Here is a 17876-nt window from a genome sequence, read left to right on the forward strand (position 1 = left end):
GAGAATGGCGTGAACCCAGGAGGTGAAGTTTGCAGTGAGCCGAGATGGTGCCACTACACTCCAGCAACAGAGCGAGACTCTGTCTCAAAAAAAAAAAAAAAAGAATATCTGCTTAATGGGGGAAATACCAAACATTACTTGTTATCTCCATATCTCTTTACCTAGAAGTAACCACTGTTGACATTTTATTTTGTTTATTTTATTTCTTTATTTTTATACCTGCTTATTCTGGAATCTCTTTTTTTTTTTTTTTTTTTTTTTTTGCAGCAGGGTCCCTCTTTGTCACCCAGGCTGGAGTGCAGTGACACAGTCTCAGCTCATGCAACCTCTGCCTCCCGGGCTCAAGTGATCCTTCCACCTCAGCCTCCTGAGTAGCTGGGACTACAAGCGCATACCACCATGTCCTGCTAATTTTTGTATTTTTTTGTAGAGACAGGGTTTTGCCATGTTGCCCAGACTGGTCTCGAACTCCTGGGCTCAAGTGATCCCCGTACCTCGGCCTCCCAAACTGCTGAGATTACAGGTGTGAGCCACCATGCCAAACTTTTTTTGTTTTGTTTTGTTTTTAAGTTAGAAACAGGGATCTCACTATGTTTCCCAGGCTGGTCTTGAACTCTTGGGCTCAAGTGATCCTCCCACCTTAGCCTCCCAAAATATTGGGATTACAGGTGTGAGCCACTATACCTGCCCTGTTTCCTTGCTTTGCTTTTTTTTTTTTTTTGAGACAGGGTCTCACATTCTTGCCCAGGCTGGAATGCAGTGGTGTGATCATGGCTCACTTCAACCTCTGCCTCCCAGGTTCAAGCGATTCTCAGATCACTTGAGGCTAGGAGTTCGAGACCAGTAGGTTTCAGCCAACATGGTGAAACCCCGTCTCTACTAAAAATACAAAAAGTAGCTGGGTGTGGTGACGCACACCTGTAATCCCAGCTACTTGGGAAGCTGAGGCACGAGCATCACTTGAACTTGGGAAGCAAAGGTTGCAATGACCGAGATCCTGCCACTGCACTCCAACCTGGGCAACAGAAATTGTCTCAAAAAATAATTATAATAAAACAGTATTATTTTTGTCTAACATATTGTCACAAACTTTTTTTTTGTTTGAGACAGAGTCTTGCTCTGTCACCCAGGCTGGAGTGCAGTGGCCGGATCTCAGCTCACTGCAAGCTCCGCCTCCTGGGTTCACGCCATTCTCCTGCCTCAGCCTCCCGAGTAGCTGGGACTACAGGCGCCCGCCACCTCGCCCGGCTAGTTTTTTGTATTTTTAGTAGAGACAGGGTTTCACTGTGTTAGCCAGGATGGTCTCGATCTCCTGACCTCGTGATCCGCCCGTCTCGGCCTCCCAAAGTGCTGGGATTACAGGCTTGAGCCACCGCGCCCGGCCTTGTCACAAACTTTTAAAGAATTATGTTGGCCCTTGTTGCTGAGAATACAGAAAAATTTATACTTAGAAACTGTGGATGTAAGTTGGAATTATTAATACCTTTAAGAGAACAGGGAAAGCAGTATCAACTTGTTGAATGTGGATACTCCATTGGTGCAACAATTTCAATTGTAGGAAATTTATTGACTTGTGTGAGGTATGATTTACCTAGGGAATGACCACTAAGCACCATCTCCGTTGCTCTGACAGAGTGGCTATCCTACAGCAGAGAGCCAAGCTGAGGCTGAGCGAGCTCTGCAGGAAATGCGGGACCTCCTTATGAACTTGGGGCAGGAGATCACCAGAGCCTGCGAAGACAAGAGGAGGCAGGATGAAGAGGAGGCCCAGGTAAAGCTGCAAGAGGCACAGATGCAGCAGGGACCAGAAGCCCACAAAGAGCCCCCAGCTGCCAGCCAGGGCCCAGGAGGGAAACAGAATGAAGGTGAGTTTTGGTATGGATATGGTCCTTTAACTCACTGTAAGTTTCAAATCTGAAGAGAAACAAGAGCATGTGTTGAATGTTGTGTTAAACTGTAGGACAGTTAACCAGAATTTTACGTACTGTATTTCATTCAGTTGTGGTTGATCTGGAGTCTGATTTAAGATTCCAATACTTTCGTTAGGACTTGAAATTCTGTATAACTCTAGCAGATACATTATTTCAATTATTGCTGTTGCTGAGTATTTTAAATAAATGCTCGCAGATATGTGTTTGTGTAATATGTATAAGGGGTCAGGAATTTGAGACCAGCCTGGCCAACATGACGAAACTCCATCTCTACCAAACATACAAAAATTAGCTGGGCATGGTGGCGCGCACCTATAATCCCAGCTACTCGGGAGACTGAGGCAGGAGAATCGCTTGACCCAGGAGACGGAGGTTGTGGCGAGCTGAGATCGTGCCACTGCACTCCAACCTGGTGATAGAGTGAGACTCCATCTCAAAAAAAGAAAAAGAATCAGTGTACCATAGTGTTTGAGAGTGCTGACTGTGGAGCCAGATCAGTGGGAGTCTAGTTTTTGTGTTTTTGTTTCTTTTGCGGTGGGGATGGAGATTCGCTCTTGTTGCCCAGGCTGGATTATAGTGGCGCAATCTCGGCTCACTGCAACCTCCGCCTCCCGGATTCAAGCAATTCTCCTGCCTCAGCCTCCCAAGTAGCTGGGATTACAGGTGCCTGCCACTGCACCCGGCTAATTTTTGTAGTTTTAGTAAAGATGGGATTTCACCATGTTGGCCAGGCTGGTCTCGAACTCCTGACCTCATGATCCACCCGCCTTGGCCTCCTCAAGTGCTAGGATTACAGGCATGAGCCACCGCATCCGGCTTGGGATTTTTCTTTTTCTAGAGCATCCGGCTCTAGTTTTTCTTTTTTGGTGTTTTTGTTTTTGTTTTTTTTGAGATGGGGTTTTGCTCTTGTTGCCCAGGCTAGAGTGCAATGGCACGATCTTAGCTCACTGCAACCTCCACCTCCCAGGTTCAAGCAATTCTCCTGCCTCAGCCTCCCGAGTAGCTGAGATTACAGGCATGTGCCACCATGCCCAGCTAATTTTTTTGTATTTTTAGTAGAGACGGGGTTTCTCTATGTTGGTCAGGCTGGTCTTGAACTCCAGACCTCAGGTGATCCGCCAGCATTGGCCTCCCAAAGTGCTGGGATTATAGGTGTGAGCCACTGCACCTGGCGTTTTGTTTGTTTGTTTGTTTGTTTGTTTGAGATAGGGGTCTCACTCTGTCACCCAGGCTAGAGGAGTGCAGTGGTGTGATTACGGCTCACTGTAGCCTCACCCTCCCAGGCTCAAGTGATCCTCCCCACTCAGCCTCCCAAGTAGCTGGGACTACAGGCATGTGCCATCCTGCCTGGCTAATTTGTGTATTTTTTGTAGAGATGGAATTTCACCATGTTGCACAAGCTGGTCTCAAGCTCCTGGGCCTATCTTGGCCTCCTGGAGTACTGGAATTACAGGTGTGGGTCACCACGCCCAGCCTTAGTTTTTCTACTTAGTAGTAATGCGACCATGGCAAATCACTTAACTTTTTGTGCCTGTTTCTTTTTCTATAAACTGGAGATAATAATAGTATCTATTTCATAGTTATTGTGACAGTTAAAGCAGTTAGTGCATACATAAAGTGATTATAACAGTGCCTGCCTCATATTACGTGTTCAGTAAGTACTAGCTATTACTAAAACCTCTGTTTTATTTCTCAGACCTCCAGGTGAAGGTACAAGACATTACAATGCAGTGGTACCAGCAGCTGCAGGATGCTTCCATGCAGTGTGTGTTGACCTTTGAGGGCCTGACCAACAGCAAGGACAGTCAGGTAGGGGAGAGGTATATGGCAGTAATTTTGTGGACTTGATGGTTCTCAGAGAATGAGCACTTTCGTGTCCCAAAGGAATGTAGCTAGCATATCACTTTACCTGATTCTAAGTGACATCTACTCAGCTCTTCAGAACACTGTCTGCCTTCTCACTGTTCTCTTCTGGCAGGCCAAAAAGATAAAGATGGACCTCCAGAAGGCTGCTACCATCCCAGTGAGCCAAATCTCTACCATTGCAGGTTGGTCAGAGGGGTTAAGAACATGACCTTTCACTTCATTGTATTATTTTTCAGACTCCAAATCTATTTATCTGTAAGATTCCTATAAAAGTATATTCAAACAAATGTTTACAGTTGGATTGGGTACATATAAGTTACACACATCTTGTTTCTCTGGTTTCCTCTTTAACACATAGAAGGTAATCATGGCCGGGTGCAGTGGCTCACGCCTGTAATCCCAGGAGTTTGGGAGGCTGGGGTGGGCGGATCACGAGGTCTGGAGTTGGAGACCAGCTTGACTAACATAGCGAAACCCCATCTCTACTAAAAATACAAATATTAGCCGGGTATAGTGGCTCTCACCTATAATCCCAGTTACTCAGGAGGCTGAGGCAGGAGAATCGCTTGAACCCAGGAGGCAGAGGTTGCAGTGAGCCAAGATCATGCCACTGTGCTCCAGCCTGGGTGACAGAGACGCTGTCTCAAAAGGGGAAAAAAAAAAAAAATCATGATGTGTTTGTTGACTCTTTTTTTCTTTTTTTTTCTTTTTTTTTTTGGAGAGAGAGTCTCACTCTGTTGCCCAGGCTGGAGTGCAGTGGCGCTATGTCGGCTCACTGCAAGCTCCGCCTTCTGGGTTTATGCCATTCTCCTGCTTCAGCCTCCCGAGTAACTGGGACTATAGGTGGCCACCACTACGCCCAGCTAATTTTTTGTATTTTTAGTAGAGACGGGGTTTCACCATGTTATCCAGGATGGTCTCAATCTCCTGACCTCGTGATCTGCCCGCCTCGGCCTTCCAAAGTGCTGGGATTACAGGCGTGAGTCACTGCTCCTGGCCTTTTTGACTCATTTTTAATAAGCTATCTTCTATGGTAAAATATTAGGATGGCTCTTAGCTTTGAAGTTGCAGGTTACTGCTGAAAACATCAGTAAGGGAAGGAACCTAGGCTGTGACTTGCAGACTTTGCTTCTATTCTACAACATTAGCTTTTCCAAATTACTCCAAGCTCACCTTGTTCTTCCTCAAGGACTCCTTCTTTTTCTCTCCAGAGACTGAGGTTTAGAAAGTGAGAACCAGAAAAGGAAAAAACTTTTCTTTAGAACCAGAGGTTCATTTGTATGGAGCTGTAGATGTGGAAGCCTCCAGATTATAGACTGAGCTGCCAGGTGGCTGGGGAGTGTGTGTGCAACTGGAACACTCCTCTGACTCATTGTGGGTTCTGTTCCCCGATTCACTTTTCATTGCCTGTAAAGCATAGGAAAATTTCAGTTCCTGCCCTTGATAGGCAGTCTGACAAAACTTACGTATGACTTTGCTACCTGAAATTCTTTCTGGAACAGGGCAAGATATAAATAAATAATGTATCACTTTTTGGAATTTAAAGTGCTGTGTCCTTTGATAGCAACAGCAAAGCAGGAGAGGTTGACTGGACAGCCACTCTATACCTCAATGGCCATTCCGAGTTCCCCTCAGTTGACCGCAGACAGGGTCAGTACCTCCTTCATCAGGAAAATGGAGACATCCAGTGTGAGCTCCTCAGAGCCCCTTCCACCACTGCACAGTGACATTTACCTCTTAGTCTCCCGTGTCACTGGATGAGGTGTCCTTGCTGCTGCGCTTACCCTTCCACCTCTGCCCTTATTCCCTTTCCTTCCTGTCTCCTGTCAGACTTTGCCTCATTGTTTATTACCTTTCCTGTTTTCTGTGATTATGTCCCTTTTATAGGCTCCTCTCTCTTAGCCTTTAAATATGCGTGAGCTCCTCACATCCTAACATGAGTTTCCCTTGATCCTATGTCTTCTAAGTGTTTGCTGATCTTCCTCAGGTTTCCGTTTGGCACTGTTGCTGCTTTCTCTGTGCAACTCTACTCCTTTGACCTCCATGGCGCCATTACTTTCCAGGTTCTTCTCCTGCCTACCTCCCTCCCCATTACTTTCCTCTCTCTCTCTTCCTCTCTCTCTCTTCCCTTTGTGGGTTTCTCAGTCTTCTACCCTACTCTAATTGTAGTTGATTCCTAGGGATCTGCTCTTATCCTGCAGTTCTTTTCATTCTCTCTACTTTTTTTTTTTTTTTTGAGACAGAGTCTTGCTCTGTGCCCCAGGCTGGAGTGCAGTGGCGCGATCTCACGCCATTCTCCTGCCTCAGCCTCCCAGGTAGCTGGGACTACAGGCGCCCATCACCACGCCTGGCTAGTTTTTTGTATTTTTTTAGTAGAGACGGGGTTTCACCGTGTTAGCCAGGATGGTCTCGATCTCCTGACCTTGTGATCCGCCCGCCTCGGCCTCCCAAAGTGCTGGGATTACAGGCTTGAGCCACCGCGCCCGGCCTCATTCTCTCTACTTACAGGGCTTCAAACATTACCTGAATGCTGATGACTCCCAAACCTACCTCTGGTTTATTCCTTTCTTCTGAAGTTCAGATTCTCCAGCTTCAGCTACCTGAGGGACATCTCTGCCTATATGTCTCTTAGCTGCCTCAAGTTTAATGTGTTCAAATCCATACCCATCATCTTCCTTAGCCCTCTTTGACTCCTGTTTTCTCTGAGTAATCAGTAGCACCATTATCTACTCAGTAATCTTAGCTGGAAGCCTGGGAGTCATCTTTATGACTGCTGCCTCTCTTTCACTCACCACATCGAATTAGTCTATAACTTTGCCTTTTTAAATTTTTCTACACATTTCCTGAGTCTCCCTTTGTCTCCATCACAACTGTAAGCCCTTTAAGATCTTGTGTTCCAGCCAGACACAGAACATGCTCTGGAGTTAGTGCTCAGTAAACGTTTAATGAATAGGAGAGAAAGATCACCTAATTGCTGTCTTTTTTAAAAAGGTGGGCCGGGCACGGTGGCTCCTGCCTGTAATCCCAGCACTTTGGGAGGCCGAGGTGGGTGGATCACAAGGTCAGGAGTTCGAGATCAGCCTGACCAACATGGAGAAACTCTGTTTCTACTAAAAATACAAAATTAGCTGGGCATGGTGGCACATGCCTGTAATCCCAGCTACTTGGGAGGCTGAGGCAGGAGAATCTCTTGAACCCAGGAGGCAGAGGTTGTGGTGATCTGAGATCATGCCATTGCACTTCAGTCTGGGCAAAAAGAGCGAAACTCTGTCTCAAAAAAAAAAAAAAAAAAAAAAAAAAGGTGGATGTCATCTGGGCCCAGTGGCTCACACTTGTAGTCCCAGCACTTTGGGTGGCTGAGGTGGGTGAATCATTGGAGGTCAGGAGTTCGAGACCAGCCTAGCCAATGTGTTGAAATCCTGTCTCTACTAAAATACAAAAATTAGCCAGATGTGGTGGCAGGCGCCTGTAATCCCAGCTACTCAGGAGGCTGAGGCAGGAAAATCACTTGAACCTGGGAGGCAGAGGTTGCAATAAGCCAAGATCATGCCATTGCACTCCAGCCTGGTTGACAGTGAGACTTCATCTCAAAAAAAAAAAAAAAAAAGTGGATGTCACCGGGTGTGGTGGCTCACGCCTGTAATCCCAGCATTTTGGGAGGATGAGGCGGACAGATCACTTGAGGTCAGAAGTTTGAGATCGGGCTGGCCAACATGCTGAAACCCTGTATCTACTAAAAATACAAAAATTAGCCGGGTGTGGTGGCATGCGCCTGTAGCCTCAGCTACTTGGGAGGCTGAGGTGGAAGAATCGCTTGAACCCAGAAGGTAGAGGTTGCAGTGAGGTGACATTGAACCACTGCACTCCAGCCTGGGCGACAGGGTGAGACTTCATCTCTAAAAAAAAAAAAAAATGGTGGATGTCCATGAGTGGTTAGAATTAGAAGAAATCTTGAATAAGGACATGATGTTGGTGTGGCGTGGGGAGGCCATGTCGGTCTAGGGTTGGAAGATAACTAACTTTCTTCCTACCTAGAGAGGCGTGGAGAGGGGCTAGATGGGGGCATTCAGCCAGTGGGGTCCACATGGTTGACTTTTTAAAATTTTTTTTTAATAAGAGAACTGAATGAGATTTCTGAAACTTTTGTGACATTTCTTGAAGTGATTAGGAACTTGGCAGGGTGTTTCTCAACTGGAGATGCTATATTAATTAAAACATTGACTTCAGGACTTCAGGTAACGTAAAGTAATTCAGATCTGCTTTTTTTTTTTTTTTGAAATGGAGTCTCGCTCTGTCACGCAGGCTGGAGTGCAATGGCACAATCTCGGCTCACTGTAACCTCCGCCTCCTGGGTTCAAGCAATTCTCCTGCCTCAGCCTCCCCAAGTAGCTGGGATTACAGGTGCCCGCCCCCACACTTGGCTAATTTTTGTATTTTTAGTAGAGACGAGGTATCACCATGTTGGTCAGGCTGGTCTCGAACTCCTGACCACAAGTGATCTGCCTGCCTCGGCCTCCCAAAGTGCTGGCCCAGATCTGCTTAAGCAAAAAAAAAAAAAAAAAAAAAAAAAAAAGGCATTTATTGGAAAGATAAATACTTTATGCAACCCAATGGCAGGAATGAGCTGAGGTCTCAGGAGCTAGAAACTTTAGTTATTTTTTCATCTCTCATCTCCTCTGCCCTCTCTACATCTCCATTCTTATTTTACATTGCCGTTCTTTGGTCTTCATGGCAGGTACACAGCCCCACTGCCTGTGAGTGTATGTGACACAGGGCCAGCTACCTCAAGAAAGTGACTCTTGCTTGACTGACTGGCTCAGCTTGACTGCCTCTAATCTAACTAGCTGGTGTGGGGGTGGAGCACACAGAATCTTTGGTACAAATATAGCTGTTACGAATCCACTTCTGTGTCTCTGAGGATGGAGGAAGGCAAGTCCCAGAGAGGGGGGCATATCATCATGAGCTGGGCAGATCCTTTAGAAGGTTTTTCCTAGAGATGTGACTAACTCCTCTAGAGATACCAACCACAGCCCATGGGGTCTGTAACAAAATGTAACACTCTTTCTATACTGTTTATCCCTTCATTTTATGTGTACAGTAAGGGATACGGTTTATCCCTTCGTTTCTGTAGGGCAGGCACAGCTGGGTTTTTGTAGATGCTTTGTAATTACAGTGATGAAACAGGCTGGGCATGGTGGCCCACGCCTGTAATCCCAGCACTTTGGGAGGCCAAAGCAGGCGGATCACTTGAGGTTAGCAGTTGGAGACCAGCCTGGCCAACATCGTGAAATCCATCTCTACAAAAAAAAACAAAAAACAAAAAACAAAAATTAGCCCAGGAGGCTGAGGCATGAGAGTTGCTTGAACTTGGGAGGTGGAGTTTGCAATGAGCCAAGATTGTGCCACTGCACTCCAGCCTGGGTGATAGAGCGAGACTGTCTCAAAAAAAAAAAAAGAAAAAGAGATTGATCTGTGGTTGTATCTTTTAATTTCTCTCTATCATGCTCAGGCTCAAAACTGAAGGAGATCTTTGACAAGATCCACAGCCTGCTCTCTGGAAAACCTGTTCAATCTGGTGGGCGCTCTGTGTCTGTCACACTTAACCCACAGGGGCTGGACTTTGTTCAATACAAACTGGCAGAGAAATTTGTGGTGAGAAACCTTGTTGCTAGAGGTATGGGAAGAAGAGGCTGGTGTACAAGATTTCAGCCTTTCTCTGGTATTAAAATTGTACCCACCTCTATGTTCTCAGAAACAAGGCGAGGAGGAAGTGGCCTCTCACCATGAAGCAGCATTCCCCATCGCAGTTGTGGCATCTGGGATCTGGGAGCTCCACCCCAGAGTGGGGGACCTCATTCTTGCTCATCTACATAAGAAGTGTCCTTACTCTGTTCCTTTCTATCCCACTTTCAAGGAGGGAATGGCTTTGGAAGACTATCAGAGGTAAAGTTGTTTTTCTCCCTACCACTATCCCTAGAGTGACTAATGAAATATAAATAGAATTGGAATTTGTTTTTCCCTCCTTCTTACAGCTCCTATTACATACCTTGAATGTTCTATCAGAAATATAATGTCTTTCGGCCAGATGCGGTGGCTCACGCCTGTAATCCCAACACTTTGGGAGGCCAAGGTGGGCGGATTGCCTGAGCTCAGGAGTTTGAGAACAGCCTGGGCAACATGAAGAAACGCCATCTCTACTAAAAATACAAAAAAATTAGCCAGGTGTGGTGGTGTACGCCTGTAGTCCCAGCTACTCAGGAGGCTAAGACATGAGAACTGCTTGAACCCAGGAGGCGGAGGTTGCAATGAGCCCAGATTGCACCAGTACACTGCAGCCTGGGTGACACAGCAAGACTGTGTCTTAAAAAGGAAGAAAAAATATATATACATAGTCTTTTATGTAAACTGGAAAGCCTTTGGCATTTGTGAACTTAGGTGCCAATAATCAATGTAGTTTAGTGGAAAGGATACTGGGGTCTTGGAATTTTATCCCTGCTTTGTCATTTAATAGCTTTGCAAAAGTAGACAAATCATTTAGTCTTTTTGAGCATCTTTTCCTGATTTTTAAATGAGTGTAATGACATCTGTTACCTCCTGTGAATTTACCTCATGGCTTATATGAAGCCCAGATTTGATGATGGATGTGAGTGCTTGGTAAACAGAGTATTCTACAGATGTAATAATATGTAATAATATATTAATAGTAATGCTGAGTGTAATAATATGTTGTTACTTTTTAGCCATAAAAAGTAATCTCTGGGCCAGGTGCAGTGCCTCATGCCTGTAATTAACAATTTGGGAGGCTGAAGCAGAAGGATCGCTTGAGCCCAGGACTTCAAGACCAGCCTGGGTAACATAGTGAGACCTTGTCTCTAAAAAATTAACCAGGTGTTGGCTGGGCACAGTGGCTCACGCCTGTAATCCCAGCACTTTAGGAAGCCAAGGCCGCCAAAGCGGGCAGATCACCTGAGGCCAAGAGTTTGAGACCAGCCTGGCCAACATGGTGAAACTCCATCTCTACTAAAAATACAAAAAATTCTCTGGGCACGGTGGCAGGTGCCTGTAATCCCAGCCACTCAGGAGGCTGAGGCAGGAAAATCGCTTGTACCCGGGAGGCGGAGGTTGTACTGAGCCGAGAGATCATGCCATTGCACTCCAGCCTGGGCGACAAGAGTGAAACTCTGTCTCAAAAAAAAAAAAAAAAAAAAGGCCAGGCGTGGTGGCTCATGCCTGTAATCCCAGCACTTTGGGAGGCCGAGGTGGGCGGATCACCTGAGGTCAGTAGTTCAAGACCAGCCTGGCCAACATGGTGAAACTCTGTCTCTACTAAAAATACAAAAATTAGCCAGGTGTGGTGGCAGGTGCCTTAATCCCAGCTACTCAGGAGGCAGAGGCAGAAGAACCCGCTTGAACCCGGGAGGCAGAGGTTGCGGTGAGCGGAGATCATGCCATTGTTCTCTAGCCTGGGTGACGAGCGAAATTCCATCTCAAAAAAAAAAAAAAAAAAAAATTAGCTGGCTGTGGTCGCACGTGCCTATGGTCCTAGCTACTTGGGAGGCTGAGGTGGGAGGATCACTTGAACCTAGGAGGTGAAGTTTGCAGTGAGCCTTGATCATACCACTTGTACTCCAGCCTGGGCGACAGAGACACTGTTTCAAAAAAAAAAAAAATTTCTCTCTAATTTGTCACCCTTATTTTGGCCTTGTCCCAGTGAATTTTTTCTTTTTTTCTTTTTACTTTTTTTTGAGACACAGTCTCACTGTTACCCAGGCTGGAGTGCAGTGATGCAATCTCGACTCATTGCACTTCCACCTCCCAGGTTCAAGCAATTCTCGTGCCTCAGCTCCCAATGAGCTGGGACGACAGGCGTGCACCACTATACCCAGTTAATTTTTGTATTTTTAGTAGAGATGGGGTTTCGCCACGTTGGCCAGGCTAGTCTCGAACTCCTGGCCTCAAGTGATCTGCCCACCTCGGCCTCCCAAAGTGCTGGGATTACAGGCGTGAGCCACCACGCCCAGCCAAATTTTTTCTTCCTGTATAGGATGCTTGGCTACCAAGTAAAGGATTCCAAAGTGGAGCAGCAAGACAACTTTCTAAAACGCATGTCAGGGATGATCCGTCTCTACGCTGCCATCATCCAGCTCCGGTGGCCATATGGAAACCGACAGGAGGTAAGTCAAAGAGGCTTACTGTCAATAATGAGAGGTTAGACCACAGTCCATGCGCATTCCTCCCACAGGAAATGTTGGCCTTTCAGAGAGCCACTCTAGTTAAAGGATAAACTGTATGGAAGTTTGATGGGTATTCTGTAGAGGACTGAATGTTGATTATTAGGGAACTTGCTTGGATCACCTGGTACTTTAAAGAGCTGGTTTTGTAACAGAGTCCACCAGAGGAGAGTCTGTTATAAATCAGTCATTAAGGTTAGAAGATTTTCTTACAAGAGGAATGAGCAAGAAATTGTCATCTTAGAACTAGTTGAGACCTTAGAAGCCATCTAGATCACATCCCTTACTTCACAGATGGACAGACAGATCAAGCTCAGAAAGCTGCAGCTGGGGTTCAGGGCTTTGACTTGCCAGCCCAGTTAATTTCTCAGGGAATACAGATTAGAGGGAGAGAGAAGGTAATAGTCATGGAGACCTAAAGAGAAAAAATAGAAGTTGATTAAATCCAAGTTTTTATTGTATGCCTGCTGGGTCCCAGGTTCTGTGCTAAAGGTACCAAGAATAATAAATAAAATGTCAGCGAGGCTAATTGTTGGCCTATGGAATGCCTGAAACTGAAGCTGACGCATGCATATTGAAGGGAGCCTATAAAGAATGTGTGGGAACCAATGGATTGAAACATTAAAAAACAGAAGGCGAGGTGGCTTCATGCCTGATATCCCAGCACTTTGGGAGGCTGAGGTGGGTGGATCACCTAAAGTCAACAGTTCAAAACCAGCCTGGCCAACATGGTGAAACCCTATCTCTACTAAAAATACAAAAATTAGCTGGGCATGGTGGTGGGTGCCTGTAATTCCAGCTACTTGGGAGACTGAGGCACGAAAATCGCTTGAACCCGGGAGACAGAGGTTGCAAGGAGCTGAGATCGTGCCATTGCACTCCAGCCTGGGCAACAAGAGCGAAACTCTGTACCAAAAAAGAAAAAAGAATGTGTGGGAACCAACGTATTGAAACATTTAAAAACAGAAGGCCGGGCGAGGTGGATTCACGCCTATAATCCCAGCACTTTGGGAAGCCAAGGCAGGTGGATCACTTGACTCCAGGAGTTTGAGACCAGCCTGGGCAACAAGGTGAAACCATGTCTCTAAATAAAATACAAAAAAATTAGCTGAGCATGGTGGCATGTGCATGCCTGTAGTCCCAGCTACTTGGGAGACTGAGGTGGAAGAATCACTTGAGCCCAAGAGGTGAAGGCTGCAGTGATCCATGATCGCACTACAGCACTCCAACCTGGACGACAAAATGAGACCCTGTCTCAAAAATATAAAAGAAAAACATAATTTGTTTAGTTTGTGTTATTTCTGCCCTGTGGCAGGTGCTAGGGTTGGATGATCTGGGGTTCATTTCCACTTGGTGATGGCTGGATGATACATTGGGAGTTTAGATTTATAAACAAAAGGAGATCAATGATAACCAAACTTCTCTCCTCCCAGATTCACCCTCATGGCTTAAATCATGGATGGCGCTGGTTGGCACAGATCTTAAACATGGAGCCCTTGTCAGATGTGACAGCCACCCTCCTCTTTGACTTCCTGGAGGTACGTAACTCAGTTATCACACAAGAGAAGGCCAGTGGTTGAGGTTGCCTTGATCCACTGGGTGACATGAATGGGGAAACAGCATAGCAATTGGGCCTGATAGTAAAACAGCATGAGGTTCCAGTGTCATACATTTTTCCTAAGCTGTAGACCAACCTTGGTTTCACTTTTACTCCATACTATATTTACTTGGCTTCTCTGGATTTTTTTCATTTTAAAGAACAGAAAATTGTACATTCTAGCAAAAGTGAAAAGAGAAATTTGTTTTAGGGATATAGAAGTGACTCCCAGACCAGGTGCAGTGGATCACACCTGTAATCCCAGCACTTTGGGAGACCAAGGTGGGCGGATCACATGGGATTAGGAGTTCGAGCCCAGCCTGGTCAGCATATTGAAACCCTGTCTGTACTAAAAATACCAAAAAAAGGCTGGGCACAGTGGCTCACACCTGTAATCCCAGCACTTTGGGAGGCTGAGGCAGGTGGATTACCTGAAGTCACGAGTTCGAGACCAGCCTGTCCAACATGGTGAAACCCCGTCTCTTAATAAAAATACAAAAATCAGATGGGCATGGTAGCACATGCCTGTAATCCCAGCTACTAGAGGGGCTGAGGCAGCAGAATCGCTTGAACAGGATCTTACTCTGTCACCCAGGCTGGAGTGCAGTAGTGCGATCATACCTCACTGTAGCCTCAAACTCTTGGGCTCAAGTGATCCTCCCATCTTACCCTGCCAAAGTGTTGATATTACAGAAGTGAGCCATTGCACTCAGCCAAGAAGATACTTCTTATAGAAGAAAGGCTTGGGGTACATGCCATAACAAATGTGGAACCATTTGACCTATAGTGCCAGTAGTTCCTAGTTACCTTAATAGCTCCCGAAGTCAGCCAGGTGCAATGGCTGACAGCCTTTGGGAGGCCAAGGCAGGCAGATCACTTGAGCTCTGGAGTTCCAAGACCAGCCAGGGCAACATGGTGAAACCCTATGTCTACAAAAAAAGTACAAAAATTAGCTGGGTATGGTGGCGTGTGCCTGTGGTCCCAGCTACTGGGGAGGCTGAGGTTGGAGGATCACCTGAGCCCAGGGAGGTTGAGGCTGCAGTGAGCTGTGATCATGCCAGTGTCCTGTAGCCTGGGTGACACAGTGAGACTCTATTAAAAAATAATAATAATAAAAAGCTCCTGAAGTCACCATACATGAACAATGATCCTGTATCATTTGAGAACAAAAGTGGTATTCTGTATACCCTCCTTACTAAGTCTGGGAGGTATACCATACCTTTAGGAAGGCTTCCATTCATTAGAGGAAAAGAAGAGTAGTTCGTTAAGACCTGATTGGTTAAATGGAGGTATTGCCATATAAAGAGAAATGCTTTAGAAGAAAGTTGGGTGTTTCCATTTATTCCCTTGTTAGCAAGTTCAGTGGCATTGTGGCTGAAATTTCTGATAGATGTGAAAAATGAAGGGCTGATTGTGCTTTATGAATCTGTCCTGTGAGTGTGAATTTTCATTCTCTGCTCTGACAGTGCCTGTCTTTCCCTCTAGGTGTGTGGGAATGCCCTCATGAAGCAATACCAGGTTCAGTTCTGGAAGATGCTAATTCTTATCAAAGAGGACTACTTTCCCAGGTATCAGGCTTGTTGAACAGACAACAGGGGATTAAGTAAAACTCATAACCAGGCCTCAGATACCCAAGGGTGCTATTACCTGCTGGTTTTGATTCAAGTTAAAAACACCTGTACTAAGTATGACATCTTCCTACTCCAGTCCCTCTCATTGATATTTGAATAAATGCTTTTGAAACTTAATGAGAGTCTGTCTTAAATATCATTGCCTAAGCAAAAACACAAATTAGGGACTGGTCACAGTGGCTTATGCCTATAATTGCAGCTCTTTGGGAGGCCACAGCAGGAGGATCACTTGAGCCCAGGTGTTCGAAACCAGCCTGGGCAATATAGCAAGACCCCATCTCTACAAAAAATTAGCCAGGCATGATGGCATGCATCTATAGTCCCAACTACTAGGGAAGCTGAGATAAGAGGATCGCTTGAGCCCAGGAGTTCAAGGCCTCAGTGAGCTATGATCGCACCACTGCACTGCACTCCAGCCTAGGTGACAGAGTGAGACACTGCTTCCAAAAGATAGGTGTATATCATAGGTGTGATTCATGTGTCTTTCTCTCCCTGTAGAATTGAAGCTATCACAAGCTCAGGACAGATGGGTTCCTTCATACGCCTCAAGCAGTTCTTGGAGGTAAGATGCCCTTAGACCAACATGTCCCACACTGTTGTTGGGCTGGAATGCACCTGTCTTGGACCTTCAGATGCTCTGATTGCACTCTCTTCCTTAGTTCTTCCAAACCCTTCTTTTTGTACCTAATTCCCTCTTAACCTTTGGAGTAAGGGCTGCCATTTCCTCTTCTTTATATGTATCATTCTCCATACTGCCTGTGAGAAAGCTCTGCTGAGATGAATAAAATATATTGAGTGTATCTTCTCTCATGAATATGTTTTTTTGCATGTTGGCCAAAGTTCTTGTCTTAGTCTCAGGTCTGGGGAATTGGTAAGTGTCGTCACTTTTCTCCATGAGAACAAACTGCACTTTCAGTTGGACTCTTCCCCTACTTCCAAGTGCCAAGAAATTGTAAAAGGTTAATTTTGACAAAGAATTTAGAACGCCATCGTGGGTTTGCCAAGATAGCCTGCTGACTTTTCGGCTTCTCAAAGCTCGATTGTGAAAAGAGTGATTGTGAAAGATGAGCTTAGGCTGTAGGGAGACAAGAGTGGGACAGGAATAATAAGAGCATTTCATTTGTTGTCTGTGGCAGTTCCTGCAGAAGTGGACATCTTACACAGAACCATCGGTCTTACCGGCTTTTTCCTTTTTGTTCACTGTTTCATAGGGCTGAAATATGGTGTCCCTGAAAGCTTCTTTTAACCATTAAGTGTTGGGAACACTGTTATCAGAAACTCATTCTGTTTTCTTCATCTTTCCCTGACCAGAAATGTTTGCAACACAAGGACATTCCTGTCCCCAAGGGCTTTCTGACTTCCTCCTTCTGGCGCTCCTGATGTCACTCCATCACCTACCATCACCATTATGCTGCAAAGAGGCAATAATAAAGGAACTGAAGACACCTGTATTTGGGAGAAGTCATGTCAGATTCAGAAATTTGCCAATATGTATTTTTATGTATTTATACCTTGTGACTAGGAGAGGAGATTTTCATGCGTCACAAAATTCTTGGAGGTCCCTTAGTAGATTTGGTAGTTCCTTAAGAGATCCACATGATAAAATAAATGGAATTGGCCTTTCTTGTTTTTTGCAAAAGTGATAAAAGGTGTTTAGCACTTGGTCTCCTCCCTTCTTTGTCTCTAGTGTCTTTCAGAAAGTTGGCAATACCTTAACAAATGCACTCTGAGCTGGAGGGAGCCCACCATTTGCACCCACCTACCCACCCTCACCCCTGTTCAGATGCATTTCCAGAAAGAGCTAAGGCTCATAAGGTTCCCTTTTAAGTATTATTTAATAGTTGAGGCCAGATACTTAATGCAAGTCTGGGTTATGGTGGTTTTGCCTTTCTCAGCTGGTGAAGTCATTCTAAAGCCAGAGGAAGTATGTGATATACACATGGACTAAGGCCCAGATGACACTCTGGCTAGATTAGCATCTGGGATTAGGACTGGAAACACGTCATATGGAACGAAGGGGAACTCTTTGTCATCCTAATTTGGAAGTTGGTCCCTGGATGGCCAGGGATGCATGAACCAGGCAGGTACCTTTTTTGGTTTTGTTTTTGTTTTGTTTCTTTTCAGTTTGAATTAAGATGGGGCGTGCAACATTAAACATGAGCTGAGCATCCATAAGCATTGAATTGGGATTAAACAAACATGTTGGGCAGGAATTGAACACCGCTAATATGATGATAAATATGCCTGACTAAAGCCACTACAAAAATTCAGAGATTGGCTGTTCAGATAAGAGTTGAGATTTGTTTTGTGGAAAGACTAATTCTCTTTGATACTGCAAAGGCAGTGGCCATGGATCTGTTCCTCTGTGCTAAATGTCTTGTGGCAGGGTGTGTTTGTGGGGGAGTGTTTGCTGGTACTCTTGAGTAGCCTGAAGTGACCCATTCTATGAATTGTTAATTATGGTGCCAAAAAAATAAATAAATAATAAAGCTTGGTTTTTTAAAAAACCCGTTGCTGATATATTGGTTCAATATGATCAATTTCCTCTGCCCTGAGCTATATAAATCGTTAGGGGCATGGTAGTATACAAGTCCAGGTAGAGAGCGGTATGCATTTATTC

The 17876-nt window shown here is 45.3% G+C and overlaps 1 protein-coding gene across 1 annotated transcript in view; it reads left to right on the forward strand.

Annotated features, from left to right (window-relative positions):
- GLE1 (GLE1 RNA export mediator) overlaps positions 1-17766 on the forward strand; it is a 35899-nt gene extending 18133 nt beyond the window's left edge. Inside the window, exons 7-16 of the mRNA XM_008006042.3 lie at positions 1634-1865; positions 3628-3740; positions 3910-3979; positions 9307-9449; positions 9550-9740; positions 11842-11971; positions 13462-13566; positions 15111-15193; positions 15755-15818; positions 16568-17766. Coding sequence (XP_008004233.1) covers positions 1634-1865; positions 3628-3740; positions 3910-3979; positions 9307-9449; positions 9550-9740; positions 11842-11971; positions 13462-13566; positions 15111-15193; positions 15755-15818; positions 16568-16636 — 1200 coding nt within the window. The 3' untranslated portion in view covers positions 16637-17766. The remainder of the gene's footprint in view (positions 1-1633; positions 1866-3627; positions 3741-3909; positions 3980-9306; positions 9450-9549; positions 9741-11841; positions 11972-13461; positions 13567-15110; positions 15194-15754; positions 15819-16567) is intronic.
- The last annotated feature ends 110 nt before the right edge of the window (positions 17767-17876 follow it).

The sequence above is a fragment of the Chlorocebus sabaeus genome, chromosome 12 (assembly GCF_047675955.1).
Source record: "Chlorocebus sabaeus isolate Y175 chromosome 12, mChlSab1.0.hap1, whole genome shotgun sequence".
Lineage (NCBI taxonomy): Eukaryota > Metazoa > Chordata > Mammalia > Primates > Cercopithecidae > Chlorocebus > Chlorocebus sabaeus.